The 22443-nt window shown below is 50.0% G+C and overlaps 1 protein-coding gene across 4 annotated transcripts in view; it reads left to right on the top strand.

The window, feature by feature from the left end:
• Positions 1–22443, top strand: part of plekhg2 (pleckstrin homology domain containing, family G (with RhoGef domain) member 2) — a 201311-nt gene that overhangs the window by 129684 nt on the left and 49184 nt on the right. For all 4 annotated transcript variants that reach the window (XM_063063593.1, XM_063063591.1, XM_063063590.1 and 1 more), the window contains 4 exons: positions 6280–6326; positions 8461–8611; positions 9183–9314; positions 18051–18233. In XM_063063593.1, the coding sequence (XP_062919663.1) occupies positions 6280–6326; positions 8461–8611; positions 9183–9314; positions 18051–18233 (513 nt within the window). The remainder of the gene's footprint in view (positions 1–6279; positions 6327–8460; positions 8612–9182; positions 9315–18050; positions 18234–22443) is intronic.

The following is a 22443-nucleotide window of genomic DNA, read 5'->3' as shown; positions in this document are numbered from 1 at the left end:
TCTCCTTTACCCTTGTGCACTGGAAATGACATTAAACAATCCTGAATCTTGAATCGATCCAGGAGAATTCAATGTACATGCAATTGGGGCTGTAAACTACTCAGGCAGAATATGAGGTTCCGATCTATTGGTCTATGGCACAGTAGTGTCATGGTTAGCATGACGCTTTACAGTACAGGTGACCCGGGTTCAATTCCCGTCGCTGTCTGTAAGGAGTTTGTACGATCTCCCTGTGACCATGTGGATTTCCTCCGGGTGCTCCAGTTTCCTCCCACACTCCAAAGACGTACCAGTTGGTAGATTAATTGGTCATTGTGAACAGTGCCGTGATTCGGCTAGGATTAAATCAGGGGATTGCTGGATGGTGTGGCTTGGTGAGTTGGAAGGGCCTGTTCCCCGTTGTATCTCCAAAATAAAATCAACCTGCGATCTGAGAAACCACCCTCCCCCAAGGCTGGAGGTGGAGCTGTCCTATCCCTATCTCCTGCTGATGGTTGTGGGATGGTGGGGGCGGACCATCACCCCAATCTGATCTCTTGGTGCTGGGTGACATTCTGGAACAGGTGACTGAGGGAAAGTCAGGTTGGTGAACCCCAGGGAAAGGAAACTGGCCCCATGGGACAGGATCATCGGAGCCAATGTTCCAAGTTATAGCAGACATTGAAGTGAAATCCCAAAGGAATTCAAATCCTGATCCTGGAGTTCCATCGGTGCAGAGTTAGTCACACACAGACCGCCCGCTGAGATTATTTATTGGAATACACTGTCTGGCCCTTCGAGCTCCTGATATAAACCTTGCCTAATCACGGGACAACTTACAATGACCAATTAACCTACCACCAGTCTTCGGACTTTGGGAGGAAACCGGAGCACCCGGAGGAAACCCACGTGGTCACGGGGAGAACGTACAAGCTGCTTACAGGCAGCGGCGGGAATTGAACCTGGGCCACTGGTTTTGTAAAGTGCTGTGCTGACCATTGCCCTACCAAGCATGCCATAGGTTTAACGTGAGTGGTCAGAGGAGGTGAGGAAGAATTTTTTTTAACACAGAGACTGTTTGAATTCTGGTGCACACTGTCTGCTGGGTGGGGGGGGGTGATGGAGGGAGGTGATGATCACCAAGGTACACTGGCAAGGAATGTCATCATAAAGACCTCACCCACCCTGCTCATGGACTACGCAGCATCTACTCCAGGACCACCAGACTCAAAGACAGTTACTTTCCCCAAGCAGTAAGGCTGATTAACTCTTCCACCCACTAACCCACCCCTCCACACCCCCAACCACCATATGACAGCACATAATGATGATGTCATATGACACAGCACATAATGATGATGTCATGACAGACATAATGATGTCATACGACACAGCACATGTTGATGAATGATGATGACGACGACGACAACGATGCAGAATAGACTCATTCAACCCTCTGAGCCGCATCACCCAGCAACCCCCGATTTAGTCCGAGCCTAATCACAGGACAATTTACAACGACCTACCAACCGGTACATCTTTGGACTCTGGGAGGAAACCAGAGCACACAAAGGAACTCCACGCAGTCACAGGAACTTACAACCTCCTTTCAATGGCGACGGGATTTATATTTTTTTAATGTGTTTTTTATTACTGTGTTTTTTATCTTCTTGTGTTTTTCTTTGTGCTGCATCAGATCCAGAGTAACAATTGATTTCATTCTCCTTTACCCTTGTGTACCGGAAATGACAGTCCTGAATCTTGAACCTTGAAGCTCCCGGGCTGAGTGCAGGAATGTGGGAGTAGTGAGAGGTTAGCACTGGTCAGCACTGGCACAGTGGGCTGAATGGCCTATTTCTGTACTGCCCTTTGACGGTGTGACTGTAATTGGTGGAGGGCAGAGGAGGCAGGAGAGTGGTGGGGAGACATGAGAGGGAAGAGGAAGAGCAGAGAGAGGAAGGAAGGATAACTGAGAGGGCAAGAGTGAAGGGGAGGTGACGGTCATTTGGATTTCTCAAGTTACAAAGCTTGGTTCACTGTCATCTGCGTAAGTCCATGCCTAAAGCAGTACTATACTGTAATCATTCTATGTATTGCACTGTACTGCTGCCGCAAAAAAAACATATTTTACAACATACCATACTGTGTAAAAGTCTCAGGCACATATATAATGCTAGGGTGCCTCAGACTTTTGTGTATACTGTAGTAATTTTATGTATTGCACTGTACAGCTGCTGCTGTGAAAAACAAAACAGATTTCATGACAAATGTGAGTGATGATAAACCTGATTCTGACATGGGCCTCTATTGTGGACTGAGAGTGGGAAGGGGACAGGGAGAGGGGAATCATGGTTGGGAGAGGGGAGAGAGCGGAAAGCAGCAGAGAGACATTCCGTAATGATCAGTAAACCGATTGTTTGAACCTGCTGGTGTGGGTCTTCAGTCTTCTGTACCTCCTGCCCGACGGTAGCTGTGAGAAGATGGCCTGGCCCGGATGGTGGATGCTGCCTTCTTGACGCAGCACCTCCTGTAGGTACTGCTGATGGAGGGGAGAGATGTGCCCGTGAAGTATTGGGCTGGGTCTACCACCCTGTACAGCTTCCTGCATTTCTGCGCATTCAAGTTGCTGTACAAGATACTCTAAATGGTACGTCTGTACAGGTTTGTTAGAGTGCTCAGTGACCAAAGGGGGAAAATTCTGTTGCATCTGGAGTAGGAGTGGAGGTAATCTTTATGTCTTTATGCCGTCACAAAACAACAAATTTCACGACATGTACTCAGCTGGCCACTTTATTCAGTAGTTCCTGTACCTCATAACGTGGCCCCTGAGTCTATGTTCATGGTCTTCTGCTCCTGTAGTCCATCCACTTCAAGGTTTGACATGTTGCATATTCAGAGATGCTCTTCTGCACGCCACTGTGGTAACGCGTGGTTATTTGAGTTACTGTTGCCTTCCTGTCAGCTTGAACCAGTCTGGCCATTCTCCTCTGACCTCTCTCACTAACAAGGCATTTTCACCCACAGAACTGCCGCTCACTGGATGATTTTAGTTTCTCACACCATTTTCTGTAACCTCTAGAGACTGTTGTGCATGAAAATCCCAGGAGATCGGCAGTTTCTGAGCTACTCAAACCACCCCATCTGGCACCAACAGACACTCACTGAGATTATATTTCTTACCCATTCTGATGTTTGGTCTGAACAACAACTGAACCTCTTGACCATGCCTGCATGCTTTTATGCATTGAGTTGTTGTCACATGATGGGCTGATTAGATATTTGCATTAACAATTAGGTGTACCTAATAAAGTGGCCACTCAGTGTACGTCTATGGTAATAAATCTGATTCTGATTTCTCTCCCTCCTGTAGTCAGAACCACCCGACCCACCTCTCTCCATCGTGCAATAGCCCAGATCCTGAACTGATTTATCTCTCTGGCTGTGTGTGGCTGGTTTGCTGCTCACACATATTATTAATAGCACAGAATTAAATCCTTTGGACAATTGTCAAAGCAACCACATGTTTCTCCAACTAGACCGGAACTCCCAGCACCCTTCCTGATCCCGACACTCTGCTGCATTGCTTACATCTTCTGCAGTGTTGGTTCAAGGTTCAAAGTACATTTATCATCAGAGTATGAATGCCGTATTCAACTCTGAAATTTGTCCCGCAGACAGCCAGCCATGAAACAAAGAAACACCAGGGAACCCCTTCAGAGAAAAACATCAGACACCCAACATGCAAAAAAAGAGCAAATCACGCAAACGGCAAAAAAAGAGCCAATCTTGCACAAGATGTTAAACATCGAACTGCAGAGTCCTTGAAACAGTCTGGGAATGTTCAGTTTAGTTCAGTTTAACGCTGTGTTGTTCATTGACTGCTGGTCGCTGAGCCAATCTGCCCCGGTCAAAACTGCAGAAAACTGCATCAAAAAAAGGATACTGTCTCTCACACTCTGGGCTCTGTTTACTCCACTCTCCTTCTCTTACTCTCACTTTTTATCTCCACTCTCCTCTCTCATTCCCCCTCTCAGTCTCTCTCTCTCTCTCTCACACACACACATTGCCCTCTCTAACTCACACACTCCCCCGTCCCTCTCTCTCACACACACCCTCTCGCTCTCTTCCTCTTTTTCTGATTCTCTCCTCCCTCCACCTTCTTGCTCCCTGCCCTCTCTCTCTCCCCATCTCCCGCTCTTTCCCCATCTCCCTCCCTCTCTCTGCGCCTACTCTCTTTCTCTCCCTCCCCTTCCCTCATCTCCCCCTCTCTTCTTCCCCTTTCCACACCTCGCTCTCTCTCCCTCTGTCTCCCTCTCCCTTCCCCCTCTCTCCCTCTCTCTATCTACCCCCTCCCTGCCTTTCTTTCTCTCCCTCTCTCCCTCTCTCTCTCCTTCCCTCCCTCTCCCTCTTTCCTTCACTCCCTCTCTCTCTTTATCTCCCTCTCCCTCTCTCTTTCTCCCCCTCCCCTCTCTCTCCCTATCTCCCTGCCTTTCTTCCTCTTCTCTCCCCCTCCCTCTCTCCCCCTCCCTCTCTCCCTCTCTCCCCCCTCTCCCTCTCTCTCCCCTTCTCTCCTTCTCTCTCTCTCCCTCTTTCCTTCACTCCCTCTCTCTCTTTATCTCCCTCTCCCTCTCTCCTCTCTCTCCCCTCCCCTCCCCTCTCTGTCTCTCTCTCCTTCCCTCTCTCTGTCTCACTCTCCTCCACCCTCTCTCTGTATGTCTCTCGCTCTCTCTCCTCCCCTCTCTCTACCTATCTCCCCTCCACTCTCTCTATCCCCCCCCTCCCCTCTCTCTGTCTCTCTCAGACAGACAGATTATCGTCCTGTGCTCCAGCAGCTCCCTCTGCTGGTGGGACCCTAGGCCTCCTCCCTGGTGCCAGTTACACACACAGAGTACGTCAGCGGATTGTCCTGTGGGGTATAGGGAGGGTAGGGTAAACACTCCATCCTTGTGTGCTTAAACTCCCCCTCGCTCCCTACCTTACCCTGTGTGACCCCGTTCCAGAGAGAGGAGGATAATCCAAGCAATGGGACCAAATCAGAAAAGGGAGAAGGGGTTGAGGTGGGGAAATTGCTGGCCACCTGTCTCAGAGCTGGCACAAAGACTAAACTGCCGACTTCACAAATCACCCTGTCACCCCCCCCATTCTCCCTCCCCTTTGATCTCTTTCTCTCTCCTCCTCCCTCCACCTTCCCTTCCTGTACCTCTCCCCTTCTCCCTTCCCCTTTCATCTCCCTTCACTCTCCCCTTCTCTCCTCCTCTTCTCTCCCTCCCTTTCTCTCCCCCTCCCCTCCCCTCTCTCCCCTCCCCTCTCTCCCGTCCCCCTCTCCCCTCCTCTCTCTTCCCTTCCCCTCCTCTCCTCTCCTTCTCTCCCTCCCCTCTCTCCCCCTCCCCTCTCTCCCCCTCCCCTCTCTCCCCCTCCCCTCTCTCCCCCTCCCCTTCTCTCCCTCCCTTTCTCTCTCTCTCCCCCTCCCCTTCTCTCCCCCTCCCCTTCTCTCCCCCTCCCCTTCTCTCCCCCTCCCCTTCTCTCCTCCCCTTCTCTCCTCCCCTTCTCTCCTCCCCTTCTCTCCTCCCCTTCTCTCCTCCCCTTCTCTCCTCCCCTTCTCTCCCTCCCCTCTCTCCCCCTCCCCTTCTCTCCCTCCCTTTCTCCCTCTCTCCCCCTCCCCTTCTCTCCCTCCCTTTCTCCCTCTCTCCCCCTCCCCTCTCTTCCCCTCCCCTCTCTCCCCCCTCTCTCCCCTCCCCTCTCTCCCCCTCCCCTCTCTCCCCCTCCCCTCTCTCCCCTCCCCTCTCTTCCCCTCCCCTCTCTTCCCCTCCCCTTCTCTCCCTCCCTTTCTCTCTCTCTCCCCCTCCCCTCTCTCCCCCTCCCCTCCCTCCCCTCTCTCCCCCTCCCCTCCCTCCCCTCTCTTCCCCTCCCCTCTCTTCCCCTCCCCTTCTCTCCTCCCCTTCTTTCCCTCCCTTTCTCTCTCTCTCCCTCCCCTCTCTCCCCTTTTCTCTCTTCCCATCTCACTGTTCCCCTGTCTCTTCCCTCCCACGTTTCTCTCACCATTTCTTTCAATCTCTGTCCCCTTCTCCCTCCCAATTTGTCTCTCCCCTTACTTCTCTTCTGTTAGCTCTCTTCTCCCTCTCTCTTCCCTTCTTTCTCCTTCCTTCTCTCACCTTCTCCGTTCCCCTGTTTCCCCCTTCTCTCTCCCCATTCTCCCTAGCCCCACAATCTGTGTTGAGTTAATTTGTTTTGTGACCCCAGTCTATTGATCTCCCTGTCCATGTAAACCCTAACAGAAGTTTGTGTTTTTTCTCCCCACAGAGTGAAGAATTTGATATCTACACTGTGTACTGTATGAACTATCCCAAGTAAGTGCCCAGGGCAGAAGGCATTGTAAAAGACTGGATATATGAGTATTTGGATAGACAGGGACTGATTGGGGATAGTCAACATGGCTTTGTGCATGGTAGATTGTGTCTAACCAATCTTATGGAGTTTTTTAAGGAAGTTACCAGAAAAGTTGATGAAGACAAGGCAGTGGTTGTTGTCTACATAGACTTTAGTAAGGTATTTGACAAGGTGTTGCATCGGAGATCGGTCAAGAAGGCTTGCTAAAGTCCGTGTAGACAACATCCACTGCCTTGCCTTTATCACCTTTCCTGGTAACTTCAGTCGCTCGGCATTCAAGATGTGGTAGTAAAATGGATTAGGTGCTGGCTTTGAGGGAGTAAATGGTTCCCTCTCTGACTGCAGACCTGTGACTAGTGGAGTGCTGCAGGGAGCAGTGCTGGGTCTGTTGTTGTTTATCATCTATATGAACGATCTGGATGATAATGTGGTTAACTGGATCAGCAAATTTGCAGATGACACCAAGACCGTGGGTGTAGTGGACAGCAAGGAAGACTATCAGAGTTTGCAGAGGGATTTGGACCAGCTGGAAAAATGGGCTTAAAAATGGCAGATGGAATTTAATGCAGACAAATGCGAGGTGTTACACTTTGGAAGGACCAACTAGGGAATGCCTTACACAGTGAACGGTAGGGCATTGAAGAGTGCGGTGGAACAAAGGGATCTGGGAATACAGGTCCATAATTCATTGGAAGTGGTGTCACAGGTTGATAGGTTCATAAAGAGAGCTTTTGGCACATTGTCCTTCATAAATCAAAGTATTGAGTACAGGAGATGGGATGTCATGTTGAAGTTGTATAAGATATTGGTGAGGCCCAGTCTGGAGTATTGTGTGCAGTTTTAGTCATCTACATATGGGAAAGATGTAAGCAAGATTGAAAGAGCACAGAGAAAATTTAAAGGGATATTGCTGGGACTGGAGGACTTGAGTTACAAGGAAAGATTGACTAGGTTAGAACTTTATTCCCCAGAACATAGAAAATTGAAAAGAGATTTGATAGAGGTATATGAAATTATGAGGGTATAGATAGAGTAAGTGCAAGGAGGCTTTTTAGACTGAGGTTGGGTGGGACTACAATAAGATGTCATGGGTTAAGGGTGAAAGGTGATATGTTTAAGAGGAACATGAGGGGAAACTTCTTCTGTCAGAGGGTGGTGAAAGTGTGGAACGAGCTGCCAGCCCAAGGGGGTGCATGCAACCTCAATTTCACTTCGAGCCAAAGCTGCTGTCTCTCAGCTGAACTGAGGCTGATGTCCCTCAGATGGGCCAAACCTGACGTCTCTCCACTGGGCAGAGGCTGATGTCTCCTCATAGGCCGAGGCAGATGTCTCCTCATAGGCCGAGGTTGATGTCTCCTCATAGGCCGAGGCTGATGTCTCCTCACAGGCCGAGGCAGATGTCTCCTCACAGGCCGAGGCAGATGTCTCCTCATAGGCCGAGGTTGATGTCTCCTCATAGGCCGAGGCTGACGTTTCCTCATAGGCCGAAGCTGACGCTTCCTCATAGGCCGAGGCTGATGTCTCCTCATAGGCTGAGACTGATGTCTCCTCATAGGCCGAGGCAGATGTCTCCTCATAGGCCGAGGTTGATGTCTCCTCATAGGCCGAGGCTGATGTCTCCTCACAGGCCGAGGCAGATGTCTCCTCACAGGCCGAGGTTGATGTCTCCTCATAGGCCGAGGCTGACGTTTCCTCATAAGCCGAGGCTGACGTTTCCTCATAGGCCGAAGCTGACGTTTCCTCATAGGCCGAGGCTGACGTCTCCTCATAGGCCGAGGCTGATGTCTCCTCATAGGCCGAGGCTGATGTCTCCTCATAGGCCGAGGCTGATGTCCCTCAGATGGGCCAAACCTGACGTCTCTCCTCATAGGCCGAGGCTAATGTCTCTCTTCTGGGCTGAAAATAATGTCCCTCCGATGGACCGAAGCTTATGTCCATTTGCTAGGCCGAGACTGTTGTTCCTCTGCTAGGCCAAGCCTTGTGCTCTGGATCAGAGTCACGAGGAGTAGAACTGAGTGGATGATTGGGTGGAGGGGGGTGCTGTGGATTTTGGCTAGGTCTTCACTGTGCACCATTGCACTCTTGCCTTCACAGCTCTGTCTCCCTGCTGCGGGACTGCATGAAGAACGGTACCCTGGCCAAGTTCTTCCGTGAGCGACAGGCCTCCCTGTCACACTCGCTGCCTCTGGAAACGTACCTGCTGAAGCCTGTCCAGAGGATACTGAAATACCATCTCCTGCTGCAGGTAGAGCTGTGGGACCGAGCGGAGGGCTCCGGCAGACGGTTCAGTGTGGTCTGCCCTGGGATTCTGTAACAAGGAGAGGGTCGGGACAGAGTGACCTCCCCCTGTAACTGTGGCCCTACAGTGGCCTGGTTACTCCAACTTGTTAGCTTTATTTGTTCTGTATAAATTTTAAAGGTTTTTAAATGATTACAAAACAGTGAAATGTGTCGTTTTGAATCAATGACCACCACAGTCCGAGGACGTGCTGGGGGCAGCCCGTAAGCATCACCACACTTCCGGCACCAACATAAACGTGCCCACAATTTACTAACCCTAATCCATACGTCTTTGGGCTGAGGGAGGAAACCTGAGCAACTGGAGGAAACCCACGCGGTTACGGGGAGAACGTACAGCGGCGGGAAATTGAACATGAGCTTTGTAAAGCGTTACGCTAACTGCTGCACTACAGTGCGTGGCCAGTGGGTTTATATCCATGGGGTCTGTGTGTTTGTGTGGGAGGGGGCGGGGGCCGGGGTGGGGGGGAAGGTCCCAGCGGCATTCCAATCTGACCCCCGCACCCTTTCGTGACTAGGAGCTGGCCAAGCACTTCGACAAGAGCGCTGACGGGTACGAGGTGGTGAAGGAGGCCATTATCACCATGACGGCAGTGGCCTGGTACATCAACGACATGAAGAGGAAGCAGGAACAGGCGGTCAGACTGCAGGTACGGGGGACATGAAGCGTACAGCCTACAGGAAGCTGGGAGGGGATAGGTGGACAAGGCAATGGGCTGAAGAAGAACAAAGAACATTACAGCAGAGTACAGGCCCTTCAGCCCACAATGCTGTGCTGGCACTTTAACCTGCTGTAAGATCAATCAAACCTTCCCTCCCATCTAGCCCTCCATTTTTCTATCAATGACGTGTTTATCCATTAGTCCTTTAAATGTCCCGAATGCGTTGGTGGCGGGTTGGAGATACAAGATGTAAGGTGCTCCTTCCCTCATCTAGCCTGAGGACGCCCTCAGGCAAGGTGTTAGCCGCCCCCCCCCCCCCCACATCAGGGTCACATGAAGGCATGGGAGCAGATGGTGGACAGTCGTACGAGCAGCCGCTGCACGTCACAAGATCTGGTTATGTGACCACTGACGCCAGACAGATAATCTCTGAAGAGTGTTGATAATTGTCTGCGGTCACCTGTCTTGTGAAGACACTGCCCAGATGAAGGGAATGGCAAACCACTGTTGCAGAAAAATTTGCCAAGAACAGTCACGGTCATGGAAAGAGCACAATCGCCCACGTGGTACGACGCAGCACAGAATGATGACGATGAATGTGTCTGCCTCTGTCATCATCCTGTGTGCGTTCCACACACCCACCACTCTCTGTGTAAAGAACTTGCCTCTGACAACCAAGCACCATAAAATTATCCCCCCTCATATTAGCCATTTCCAATCTGGCTGGCCACTCAATCTGTGCCTCCTATCGTCTTGTACACCTCTATCAAGTCACCTCTCAACCTCTTCCTCTCCAAGGAGAAGAGCCCTCGCTTGCACAGCCTATCCTCATAAAACATGCTCTCTAATCCAGGCAAGACCCTGGAAAACCTCCTCTGCCCCCTCTCTATAGCCTCCACATCCTTGTGCATAAGTGCTGCATGTGACCTTGATTTCAATGTTTAAGAGAAGTTTGGATAGGTACATGGATGTTCGGGGTATGGAGGGCCATGGACTATGCATGTCGTTGGGAGAAGACTGTTCAAATGGTTTTGGCACGGACTAGATGGGCAGAAAGGCCTGTTTCTGTGCTGTACTCTATCCTTCCTATAATGAGGGACCAGAATGGAACCCACTAGTGGGGAGTGGGTGCTGTGGTTTACAGCAGATACACCAGGCTAATCCCTGGGGTGTGAAGCTCGTATAGGCTAATCCCTGGGGTGTGAAGCTTGTTCAGGCTAATCCCTGGGGTGTGAAGCTCGTTCAGGCTAATCCCTGGGTTGTGAAACTCATTCAGGCTAATCCCTGGGGTGTGAAACTCGTGCAGGCTAATCTCTGGGGTGTGAAACTTGTTCAGGGTAATCCCTGGGGTGTGAAGCTCGTTCTGGCTAATCCCTGCAGTGTGAAGTTTGTTCAGGCTAATCCCTGGGGTGTGAAACTCATCCACGCTAATCCCTGGGGTGTGAAGCTCGTTCAGACTAATCCCTGGGGTGTGAAGCTTGTTCAGGCTAATCCCTGGGGTGTGAAACTCATCCACGCTAATCCCTGGGGTGTGAAGCTCGTTCAGACTAATCCCTGGGGTGTGAAGCTTGTTCAGGCTAATCTCTGGGGTGTGAAATTCATCCACGCTAATCCCTGGGGTGTGAAACTCGTGCAGGCTAATCCCTGGGGTGTGAAGTTTGTTCAGGCTAATCCCTGGGGTGTGAATCTTGTTCAGGCTAATCCCTGGGGTGTGAAGCTCATTCAGGCTAATCCCTGGGGTGTGAAGCTTGTTCAGGCTAATCTCTGGGGTGTGAAACTCATCCACGCTAATCCCTGCGGTGTGAAGCTCGTTCAGGCTAATCCCTGGGGTGTGAAGTTTGTTCAGGCTAATCCCTGGGGTGTGAAACTCATCCACGCTAATCCCTGGGGTGTGAAGCTCTTTCTGGCTAATCCCTGGGGTGTGAAACTCATCCACGCTAATCCCTGGGGTGTGAAACTCATCCACGCTAATCCCTGGGGTGTGAAGCTTGTTCAGGCTAATTCCTGGGGTGTGAAACTCATCCACGCTAATCCCTGGGGTGTGAAGCTCGTTCTGGCTAATCCCTGGGGTGTGAAACTCATCCACGCTAATCCCTGGGGTGTGAAACTCATCCACGCTAATCCCTGGGGTGTGAAGCTCGTTCTGGCTAATCCCTGGGGTGTGAAACTCATCCACGCTAATCCCTGCGGTGTGAAGCTCGTTCAGGCTAATCCCTGGGGTGTGAAGTTTGTTCAGGCTAATCCCTGGGGTGTGAAACTCATCCACGCTAATCCCTGGGGTGTGGAGCTTGTTCAGGCTAATCCCTGGGGTGTGAAACTCATCCACGCTAATCCCTGGGGTGTGGAGCTCGTTCAGGCTAATCCCTGGGGTGTGAAACTCATCCACGCTAATCCCTGCGGTGTGAAGCTTGTTCAGGCTAATCCCTGGGGTGTGAAACTCATCCACGCTAATCCCTGGGGTGTGAAACTCATCCACGCTAATCCCTACGGTGTGAAGCTTGTTCAGGCTAATCCCTGGGGTGTGAAACTCATCCACGCTAATCCCTGGGGTGTGAAGCTCGTTCAGACTAATCCCTGGGGTGTGAAGTTTGTTCAGACTAATCCCTGGGGTGTGAAGTTTGTTCAGGCTAATCTCTGGGGTGTGAAACTCATCCACGCTAATCCCTGGGGTGTGAAGCTTGTTCATGCTAATCCCTGGGGTGTGGAGCTCGTTCAGGCTAATCCCTGGGGTGTGAAACTCATCCACGCTAATCCCTGGGGTGTGGAGCTTGTTCAGGCTAATCCCTGGGGTGTGAAACTCATCCACGCTAATCCCTGGGGTGTGAAACTCATCCACGCTAATCCCTGCAGTGTGAAGCTCGTTCAGGCTAATCCCTGGGGTGTGAAGTTTGTTCAGGCTAATCTCTGGGGTGTGAAATTCATCCACGCTAATCCCTGGGGTGTGAAACTCGTGCAGGCTAATCCCTGGGGTGTGAAGTTTGTTCAGGCTAATCCCTGGGGTGTGAATCTTGTTCAGGCTAATCCCTGGGGTGTGAAGCTCGTGCAGGCTAATCCCTGGGCTGTGAAGTTTGTTCAGGCTAATCCCTGGGGTGTGAAACTCATCCACGCTAATCCCTGGGGTGTGAAGCTCGTTCAGGCTAATCCCTGGGGTGTGAAGCTTGTTCAGGCTAATCTCTGGGGTGTGAAACTCATCCACGCTAATCCCTGCGGTGTGAAGCTCGTTCAGGCTAATCCCTGGGGTGTGAAGTTTGTTCAGGCTAATCCCTGGGGTGTGAAACTCATCCACGCTAATCCCTGGGGTGTGAAGCTCTTTCTGGCTAATCCCTGGGGTGTGAAACTCATCCACGCTAATCCCTGGGGTGTGAAACTCATCCACGCTAATCCCTGGGGTGTGAAGCTTGTTCAGGCTAATTCCTGGGGTGTGAAACTCATCCACGCTAATCCCTGGGGTGTGAAGCTCGTTCTGGCTAATCCCTGGGGTGTGAAACTCATCCACGCTAATCCCTGGGGTGTGAAACTCATCCACGCTAATCCCTGGGGTGTGAAGCTCGTTCTGGCTAATCCCTGGGGTGTGAAACTCATCCACGCTAATCCCTGCGGTGTGAAGCTCGTTCAGGCTAATCCCTGGGGTGTGAAGTTAGTTCAGGCTAATCCCTGGGGTGTGAAACTCATCCACGCTAATCCCTGGGGTGTGCAGCTTGTTCAGGCTAATCCCTGGGGTGTGAAACCCATCCACGCTAATCCCTGGGGTGTGGAGCTCGTTCAGGCTAATCCCTGGGGTGTGAAACTCATCCACGCTAATCCCTGCGGTGTGAAGCTTGTTCAGACTAATCCCTGGGGTGTGAAACTCATCCACGCTAATCCCTGGGGTGTGAAACTCATCCACGCTAATCCCTGCGGTGTGAAGCTCGTTCAGGCTAATCCCTGGGGTGTGAAGTTTGTTCAGGCTAATCCCTGGGGTGTGAAGTTTGTTCAGGCTAATCTCTGGGGTGTGAAATTCATCCACGCTAATCCCTGGGGTGTGAAACTCGTGCAGGCTAATCCCTGGGTGTGAAGTTTGTTCAGGCTAATCCCTGGGGTGTGAATCTTGTTCAGGCTAATCCCTGGGGTGTGAAGCTCGTGCAGGCTAATCCCTGGGCTGTGAAGTTTGTTCAGGCTAATCCCTGGGGTGTGAAACTCATCCACGCTAATCCCTGGGGTGTGAAGCTCGTTCAGGCTAATCCCTGGGGTGTGAAGCTTGTTCAGGCTAATCTCTGGGGTGTGAAACTCATCCACGCTAATCCCTGCGGTGTGAAGCTCGTTCAGGCTAATCCCTGGGGTGTGAAGTTTGTTCAGGCTAATCCCTGGGGTGTGAAACTCATCCACGCTAATCCCTGGGGTGTGAAGCTCTTTCTGGCTAATCCCTGGGGTGTGAAACTCATCCACGCTAATCCCTGGGGTGTGAAACTCATCCACGCTAATCCCTGGGGTGTGAAGCTTGTTCAGGCTAATTCCTGGGGTGTGAAACTCATCCACGCTAATCCCTGGGGTGTGAAGCTCGTTCTGGCTAATCCCTGGGGTGTGAAACTCATCCACGCTAATCCCTGGGGTGTGAAACTCATCCACGCTAATCCCTGGGGTGTGAAGCTCGTTCTGGCTAATCCCTGGGGTGTGAAACTCATCCACGCTAATCCCTGCGGTGTGAAGCTCGTTCAGGCTAATCCCTGGGGTGTGAAGTTTGTTCAGGCTAATCCCTGGGGTGTGAAACTCATCCACGCTAATCCCTGGGGTGTGGAGCTTGTTCAGGCTAATCCCTGGGGTGTGAAACCCATCCACGCTAATCCCTGGGGTGTGGAGCTCGTTCAGGCTAATCCCTGGGGTGTGAAACTCATCCACGCTAATCCCTGCGGTGTGAAGCTTGTTCAGACTAATCCCTGGGGTGTGAAACTCATCCACGCTAATCCCTGGGGTGTGAAACTCATCCACGCTAATCCCTGCGGTGTGAAGCTTGTTCAGGCTAATCCCTGGGGTGTGAAACTCATCCACGCTAATCCCTGGGGTGTGAAACTCATCCACGCTAATCCCTACGGTGTGAAGCTTGTTCAGGCTAATCCCTGGGGTGTGAAACTCATCCACGCTAATCCCTGGGGTGTGAAACTCATCCACGCTAATCCCTGCGGTGTGAAGCTCGTTCAGGCTAATCCCTGGGGTGTGAAGTTTGTTCAGGCTAATCCCTGGGGTGTGAAGTTTGTTCAGGCTAATCTCTGGGGTGTGAAACTCATCCACGCTAATCCCTGGGGTGTGAAGCTTGTTCATGCTAATCCCTGGGGTGTGGAGCTCGTTCAGGCTAATCCCTGGGGTGTGAAACTCATCCACGCTAATCCCTGGGGTGTGGAGCTTGTCCAGGCTAATCCCTGGGGTGTGAAACTCATCCACGCTAATCCCTGGGGTGTGAAACTCATCCAAGCTAATCCCTGCGGTGTGAAGCTCGTTCAGGCTAATCCCTGGGGTGTGAAGTTTGTTCAGGCTAATCTCTGGGGTGTGAAATTCATCCACGCTAATCCCTGGGGTGTGAAACTCGTGCAGGCTAATCCCTGGGGTGTGAAGTTTGTTCAGGCTAATCCCTGGGGTGTGAATCTTGTTCAGGCTAATCCCTGGGGTGTGAAGCTCGTGCAGGCTAATCCCTGGGCTGTGAAGTTTGTTCAGGCTAATCCCTGGGGTGTGAAACTCATCCACGCTAATCCCTGGGGTGTGAAGCTCGTTCAGGCTAATCCCTGGGGTGTGAAGCTTGTTCAGGCTAATCTCTGGGGTGTGAAACTCATCCACGCTAATCCCTGCGGTGTGAAGCTTGTTCAGGCTAATCCCTGGGGTGTGAAGTTTGTTCAGGCTAATCCCTGGGGTGTGAAACTCATCCACGCTAATCCCTGGGGTGTGAAGCTCTTTCTGGCTAATCCCTGGGGTGTGAAACTCATCCACGCTAATCCCTGGTGTGTGAAACTCATTCACGCTAATCCCTGGGGTGTGAAGCTTGTTCAGGCTAATTCCTGGGGTGTGAAACTCATCCACGCTAATCCCTGGGGTGTGAAGCTCGTTCTGGCTAATCCCTGGGGTGTGAAACTCATCCACGCTAATCCCTGGGGTGTGAAACTCATCCACGCTAATCCCTGGGGTGTGAAGCTCGTTCTGGCTAATCCCTGGGGTGTGAAACTCATCCACGCTAATCCCTGCGGTGTGAAGCTCGTTCAGGCTAATCCCTGGGGTGTGAAGTTTGTTCAGGCTAATCCCTGGGGTGTGAAACTCATCCACGCTAATCCCTGGGGTGTGGAGCTTGTTCAGGCTAATCCCTGGGGTGTGAAACCCATCCACGCTAATCCCTGGGGTGTGGAGCTCGTTCAGGCTAATCCCTGGGGTGTGAAACTCATCCACGCTAATCCCTGCGGTGTGAAGCTTGTTCAGACTAATCCCTGGGGTGTGAAACTCATCCACGCTAATCCCTGGGGTGTGAAACTCATCCACGCTAATCCCTGCGGTGTGAAGCTTGTTCAGGCTAATCCCTGCGGTGTGAAACTCATCCACGCTGATTCCTGGGGTGTGAAACTCATCCACGCTAATCCCTGCGGTGTGAAGCTCGTTCAGGCTAATCCCTGGGGTGTGAAGTTTGTTCAGGCTAATCCCTGGGGTGTGAAGTTTGTTCAGGCTAATCTCTGGGGTGTGAAACTCATCCACGCTAATCCCTGGGGTGTGAAGCTTGTTCATGCTAATCCCTGGGGTGTGGAGCTCGTTCAGGCTAATCCCTGGGGTGTGAAACTCATCCACGCTAATCCCTGGGGTGTGGAGCTTGTTCAGGCTAATCCCTGGGGTGTGAAACTCATCCACGCTAATCCCTGGGGTGTGAAACTCATCCACGCTAATCCCTGCGGTGTGAAGCTCGTTCAGGCTAATCCCTGGGGTGTGAAGTTTGTTCAGGCTAATCCCTGGGGTGTGAAACTCATCCACGCTAATCCCTGGGGTGTGGAGCTTGTTCAGGCTAATCCCTGGGGTGTGAAACTCATCCACGCTAATCCCTGGGGTGTGGAGCTCGTTCAGGCTAATCCCTGGGGTGTGAAACTCATCCACGCTAATCCCTGGGGTGTGAAGTTTGTTCAGGCTAATCCCTGGGGTGTGAAGTTTGTTCAGGCTAATCCCTGGGGTGTGAAGCTTGTTCAGGCTAATCCCTGAGGTGTGAAACTCATCCACGCTAATCCCTGCGGTGTGAAGCTCGTTCAGGCTAATCCCTGGGGTGTGAAGTTTGTTCAGGCTAATCCCTGGGGTGTGAAACTCATCCACGCTAATCCCTGGGGTGTGGAGCTCGTTCAGGCTAATCCCTGGGGTGTGAAACTCATCCACGCTAATCCCTGGGGTGTGAAACTCATCCACTCTAATCTCTGGGGTGTGAAACTCATCCATGCTAATCCCTGGGGTGTGAAACTCGTCCACGCTAATCTCTGGGGTGTGAAACTCATCCACGCTAATCCCTGGGGTGTGAAGCTCGTTCAGGCTAATCGCTGGGCTGTGAAGCTCGTTCAGGCTAATCCCTGGGGTGTGAAGTTTGTTCAGGCTAATCCCTGCGGTGTGAAGCTCGTTCAGACTAAGCAGGCTGCACAGTTCAGGTCTACATTCCTTAGAGTTTGGGATAAAGTCAAAATGATAATGGATTTCACTGTTATCTGCACGAGTACACCTGTAGACAGGTGCAAAGAGAAACGTACTGTAGCAGCATCACAGGCCCTTGGCATTTGAGATACAAGATCAATCACAAGAAAAAGCAAAAATCATACACAATAATTACAAAAAAGCACATAAGAACAGTTCAGTTTGGTGTAAATTGGTCATAGTGTTACTGTACTGAAGTAGGGATTAGGGTAGGTTCAAGAACCGGATGGTTGAAGGGAAGTAACTGTTCCTGAACCTGGTGGTTTCTGTTCCCCCTGCCCCATGGTAGCCATGAGAAGATGGCACTGCCCGGATGGTGGAGACGTTATTGGCTTGAGGCAGTGCCTCCTGATAGTGGGGAGGGATGTGTCTGTGTTGTATTATGCTGGGTCCACTCCTCTCTACAGCGTCCGATATCCCTGGTTGTTTGAATTGCTGTACCAGAACATAGTGAAACATATATATATATATATATATATTTATCTATCTATCTATCTGTCTATTTCTCTCTCTCTCCCCTCTCCCCTCTCCCCTATCTCTACCCCCTCCCCCTCTCTCCCCTCCCTCCCCTCCCTCTTCCTCTCTCTTCCTCTCTCCCCTCTTTCCCCTGTCCCCTCCCCCTGTCCCCTCCCTCTCTCCCTCTCCCCTCTCCCTCCCTCCCTCTCACTCACTCTTTCTTTCTTCCACTCTCTCTCTTTCTCTCTCCCCTTATCTCCCTTTCTTTCCCTTATCACCCCCTCCCCCTCCCCTCCTTCTCCCCCTCTCCCCTCCCTCTCCCCTCTCCCCTCCCTCTCCCCTCTCCCCTCCCTCTGCCATCTCCCTCCCCTCCCTCTCCCTCTGTATCCGCTCCCTACCTCTGTGTGTGCTAGCGTGGGGCTGCTACTAATTCCTGGTCTTGTGCTCCCCCTTGTGGCTCCCTGAGGCCTGTCAAGTCAAGGGACCTGAGCACTGAGGGGAGTGGATGGGTTTGATGGCACTCTGCGAATGTGTGTGAGAGTGAAGATATCTACCCCTGAGCTTCTGAACTGGAACACCTTTTGCCATCCTTCACAGGAGATTCAGAACTCACTGCTGAACTGGACGGGTCCCGACCTGATTGCGTTCGGAGAGCTGGTGCTGGAAGGAACATTCCGGGTACAGAGAGCCAAGAAGGAGCGGACGCTGTTTCTCTTTGACAAGATGCTTCTCATTACCAAGAAGAGAGCAGATCAGTACACCTACAGTCTGCACATCTTTGTGAGTGATGCTGTACCGTGGAGAGACCACGTCACCCACTCGCTTGGCTGCCTGACCCACTGAGACCCCCCAGCAGCATATTTAGAGTCATTGAAAACTACAGCGTAGTAACAGACCCTTCGGCCCATCTAATCTGTGCCAAACCAGTTAAACTGCCTAGTCCATCAACATGAAATGATGTAGTTGGGTTGAGTTCCACAGTTGAATTTAATATCAGAGAATTCTTACTCTGCACAGACATCCACAAAACAGAAAACAACCCCAAAGGATGAATGGCAGGAAAGTATTAGACCCCAAAACCCACCCCTCCCCCTCCCAAGCACAAGCAGCAGCAAAAGCATTAACCTTCCCCCCACCTGTCTCAGCAAAAAAAGCATCAACCCCCCCACCCCACTATACCAGCAATAGTAAAGCCCCCAAACACCATGATCCAGAGTCCACAAAAACCGACTGTCCATCCCAACAGTTCAACAGTGTATTGTCATATGCACAAGTACGCTTTTTCAACCTGGTGGTGTGGGACTTGGGCTTCTGTACCTGCTGGCTCTGTGGGCTAACAGTTGAATTTGGACATGTGAATTAATTTATTATCAACATAAATTGTTTGCTCCATTAAGGATTAACAGAGATTAGGAGGTGGAGAGTTTCTTAAATGCATCTATTTTAATGCTAGGAGCATTGTAAGAAAGGTGGATGAACTTAGAGCATGGATTGATATCTGGAAATATGATGTTGTAGCTATTAGTGAAACGTGGTTGCAGGAGGGGTGTGATTGGCAACTAAATATTGCAGGAATTCGTTGCTTCAGGTGTGATAGAATAGGAGGGGCAAGAGGGGGAGGCGTTGCATTGCTTGTCAGAGAAAATATAACAGTGGTGCTCTGGCAGGATAGATTAGTGGACTCCTCCTTAGTTTTCTGCAGCAATACATAGAGGTACCAGCTAGAGAAGGGGCAGTGTTGGATCTCCTGTTAGGGAATGAGACAGGGCAGACGACAGAGGTATGTGTTGAGGAGCACTTCGGGTCCAGTGATCACAATACCGTTAGTTTCAATATAATTATGGAGAAGGATAGGACTGGACCCAGGGTTGAGATTTTTGATTGGAGAAAGGCTAACTTTGAGGAGATGCGAAAGGATTTAGAAGGAGTGGATTGGGACAATTTGTTTTATGGGAAGGATGTAATAGAGAAATGGAGGTCATTTAAAGGTGAAATTTTAAGGGGGCAGGATCTTTATTTTCCTGTTAGGTTGAAAGGGAAGGTTAAAATTTTGAGAGAGCTACGGTTTTCAAGGGATATTGGAAACTTGGTTCGGAAAGAGAGAGGGATCTTCAATAAATATAGGCAACTTGGAGTTAATGAGGTGCTCGAGGAATATAAAGAATGTAAAAAGAATCTTAAGAAAGAAATTAGAAAAGCTAAAAGAAGATACAAGGCTGTTTTGGCAAGTAAGGTGAAAATAAATCCAAAGGGTTTCTACGGTTATATAAATAGCAAAAGGATAGTGAGGGATAAAATTGGTCCCTTAGAAAATCAGAGTGGACGGCTATGTGCGGAGCCAAAGGAGATGGGGGAGATTTTGAACAATTTATTTTCTTCAGTATTCATTAAGGAGAAGGATATTGAATTGTGTAAGGTAAAGGAAACAAGAAGAGTAGTTATAGAAAGTATGACGATTAAAGAAGAGGAAGTACTGGCGCTTTTAAGGAATATAAAAGTGGATAAATCTCTGGGTCCAGACAAGATACTCCCTAGGAACTTGAGGGAAGTTAGTGTGGAAATAGCAGGGGCACTGACAGAAATATTTCAAATGTCATTAGAAACGGGAATGGTGCCGGAGGATTGGCGTATTGCTCATGTTGTTCCATTGTTTAAAAAGGGTTCTAAGAGTAAACCTGGCAATTATCGGCCTGTGATTTTGACGTCAGTGGTGGGTAAATTGATGGAAAGTATTCTTAGAGATGTTATATATAATTATCTGGATAGACAGGGTCTGATTAGGAATAGTCAACATGGATTTGTGCGTGGAAGGTCATGTTTGACAAATATTATATTGAATTTTTTGATGAGGTTACTAAGAAAGTTGACGAGGGTAAAGCGGTGGATGTTGTCTATATGGACTTCAGTAAGGCCTTTGACAAGGTTCCATATGGTAGGTTAGTTAGGAAGGTTCAATGGTTAGGCATTAATATCGAAGTAGTAAAATGGATTCAGCAGTGGCTAAATGGGAGACGCCAGAGAGTAGTGGTGGATAACTATGTGTCAGATTGGAGGACGGTGTGTAGCGGTGTGCCTCAGGGATCTGTACTGGGTCCAATGTTGTTTGTCATATATATTAATGATCTGGATGATGGGGTGGTAAATTGGATTAGTAAGTATGCAGATGATACTAAGATAGGTGGCGTTGTGGATAATGAAATAGGTTTGCAAAGCTTGCAGAGAGATTTAGGCCATTTAGAAGAGTGGGCTGAAAGATGGCAGATGGAGTTTGATGCTGATAAATGTAAGGTGCTACATTTTGGTAGGACTAATCAAAATAGAACATACATGGTAAATGGTAGGGCATTGAAGAATGCAGTAGAACAAAGGGATCTAGGAATAATGGTGCATAGTTCCCTGAAGGTGGAATCTCATGTGGATAGGGTGGTGAAGAAAGCTTTTGGTATGCTGGCCTTTATTAATCAGAGCATTGAGTATAGGAGTTGGGATGTAATGTTGAAATTGTATAAGGCATTGGTAAGGCCAAATTTGGAGTATTGTGTACAGTTCTGGTCACCGAATTATAGGAAAGATGTCAATAAAATTGAGAGAGTACAGAGGAGGTTTACTAAAATGTTACCTGGGTTTCATCTCCTAGGTTACAGAGAAAGGTTGAACGAGTTAGGTCTTTATTCTTTGGAGCGTAGAAGGTTGAGGGGGGACTTGATAGAGGTGTTTAAAATTATGAGGGGGATTGATAGAGTTGACATGGATAGGCTTTTTCCATTGAGAACGGGGGAGATTCAAACAAGAGCAGGGGTTCCCAACCTTTTTTGCACTGTGGACTGGTTTCATATTGACAATATCCTTGCGGACCGGCCGACCGGGGGGGGGGGGGGGGCGGGGGGCGGGGTGGTGTGAGCAGGGTTGCCAACGGACAAAAGTAGCCGTCAAGTACACTGTTTACCACGAGACTACAATGACCATGAAGCCTTGCGCGGGCACCAGTGCGCATGCGTGATTTGCGCATGCATGTACGTACCGATTTTTTCTATAAATCGTTTTTGGCGATTCTGTTCGGGGGAGGGGGTGTTAATCACGACCAGAATATCGGTGATAAGCGGCTAATACACTCAATTTCGTTTCTAAAAGGGTTTATCTAACGAATTTAATATTAAACACACAGCGCACATTTTCCTCGCATGAGTATAGCAATAAGTCAATTATCAGGGGAGGACAGGGGAGCTTGAAGTAAGTGTTGATCGAACCTCCAGTAGAAGTGGTAGAGGCAGGTTCGATATCGTCATTTAATGAAAAATTGGATGGGTATATGGACAGGAAAGGAATGGAGGGTTATGGGCTGAGTGCAGGTCGGTGGGACTAGGTGAGAGTAAGAGTTCGGCACGGACTAGAAGGGCCGAGATGGCCTGTTTCCGTGCTGTAATTGTTATATAGTTATATGGTTATAAGTGACAAAGATATAAAGATTAACTTTATTTGTTACACGGAAACATCGAAATGTACTGTTAAGTGCTTTGTGTCATATCTAATGAAATCAGCAAGGATTGAGCTGAACATTGATTTCTCAGACTTCCAGTAATTGCCCCCTCCTTCACCATTCCCCTTTCCTGTTTCCCTCTATCACCTTACCTGCCAATCACCTCCTCCTGGTGCTCCTCCCCTTCCCTTTCTCACATGGTCTCCTGTCCTCTCCTATCAGATTCCCCCTTCTCCAGCCCTTTATCTTTCACCAATTGACTTCCTGGTTCTTTCCTTCACCCCCTCCCCCTCTCCTGGTTTCACCTATCAACTACCGCCTTGTACTTCTTCCTCCCCTCCCCCCACCTTCTTACTCTGACTTCTCATCTTTTTTTCTGGTCCTGATGAAGGGTCTCGGCCTGAAACATCGACTTCTTACTCTTTTCCATAGATGCTGCCTGGCCTGCTGAGTTCCTCCAGCATTTTGTGTGTGTTGCTTTGATTTCCAGTGTCTGCAGAATATCTTTTGTTC

This window comes from Mobula hypostoma, chromosome 12 (assembly GCF_963921235.1).
Source record: "Mobula hypostoma chromosome 12, sMobHyp1.1, whole genome shotgun sequence".
Classification (NCBI taxonomy): Eukaryota; Metazoa; Chordata; class Chondrichthyes; order Myliobatiformes; family Myliobatidae; genus Mobula; species Mobula hypostoma.
Note: the sequence above shows the minus strand (reverse complement) of the source record. Positions and strands in the feature narration are given on the sequence as shown.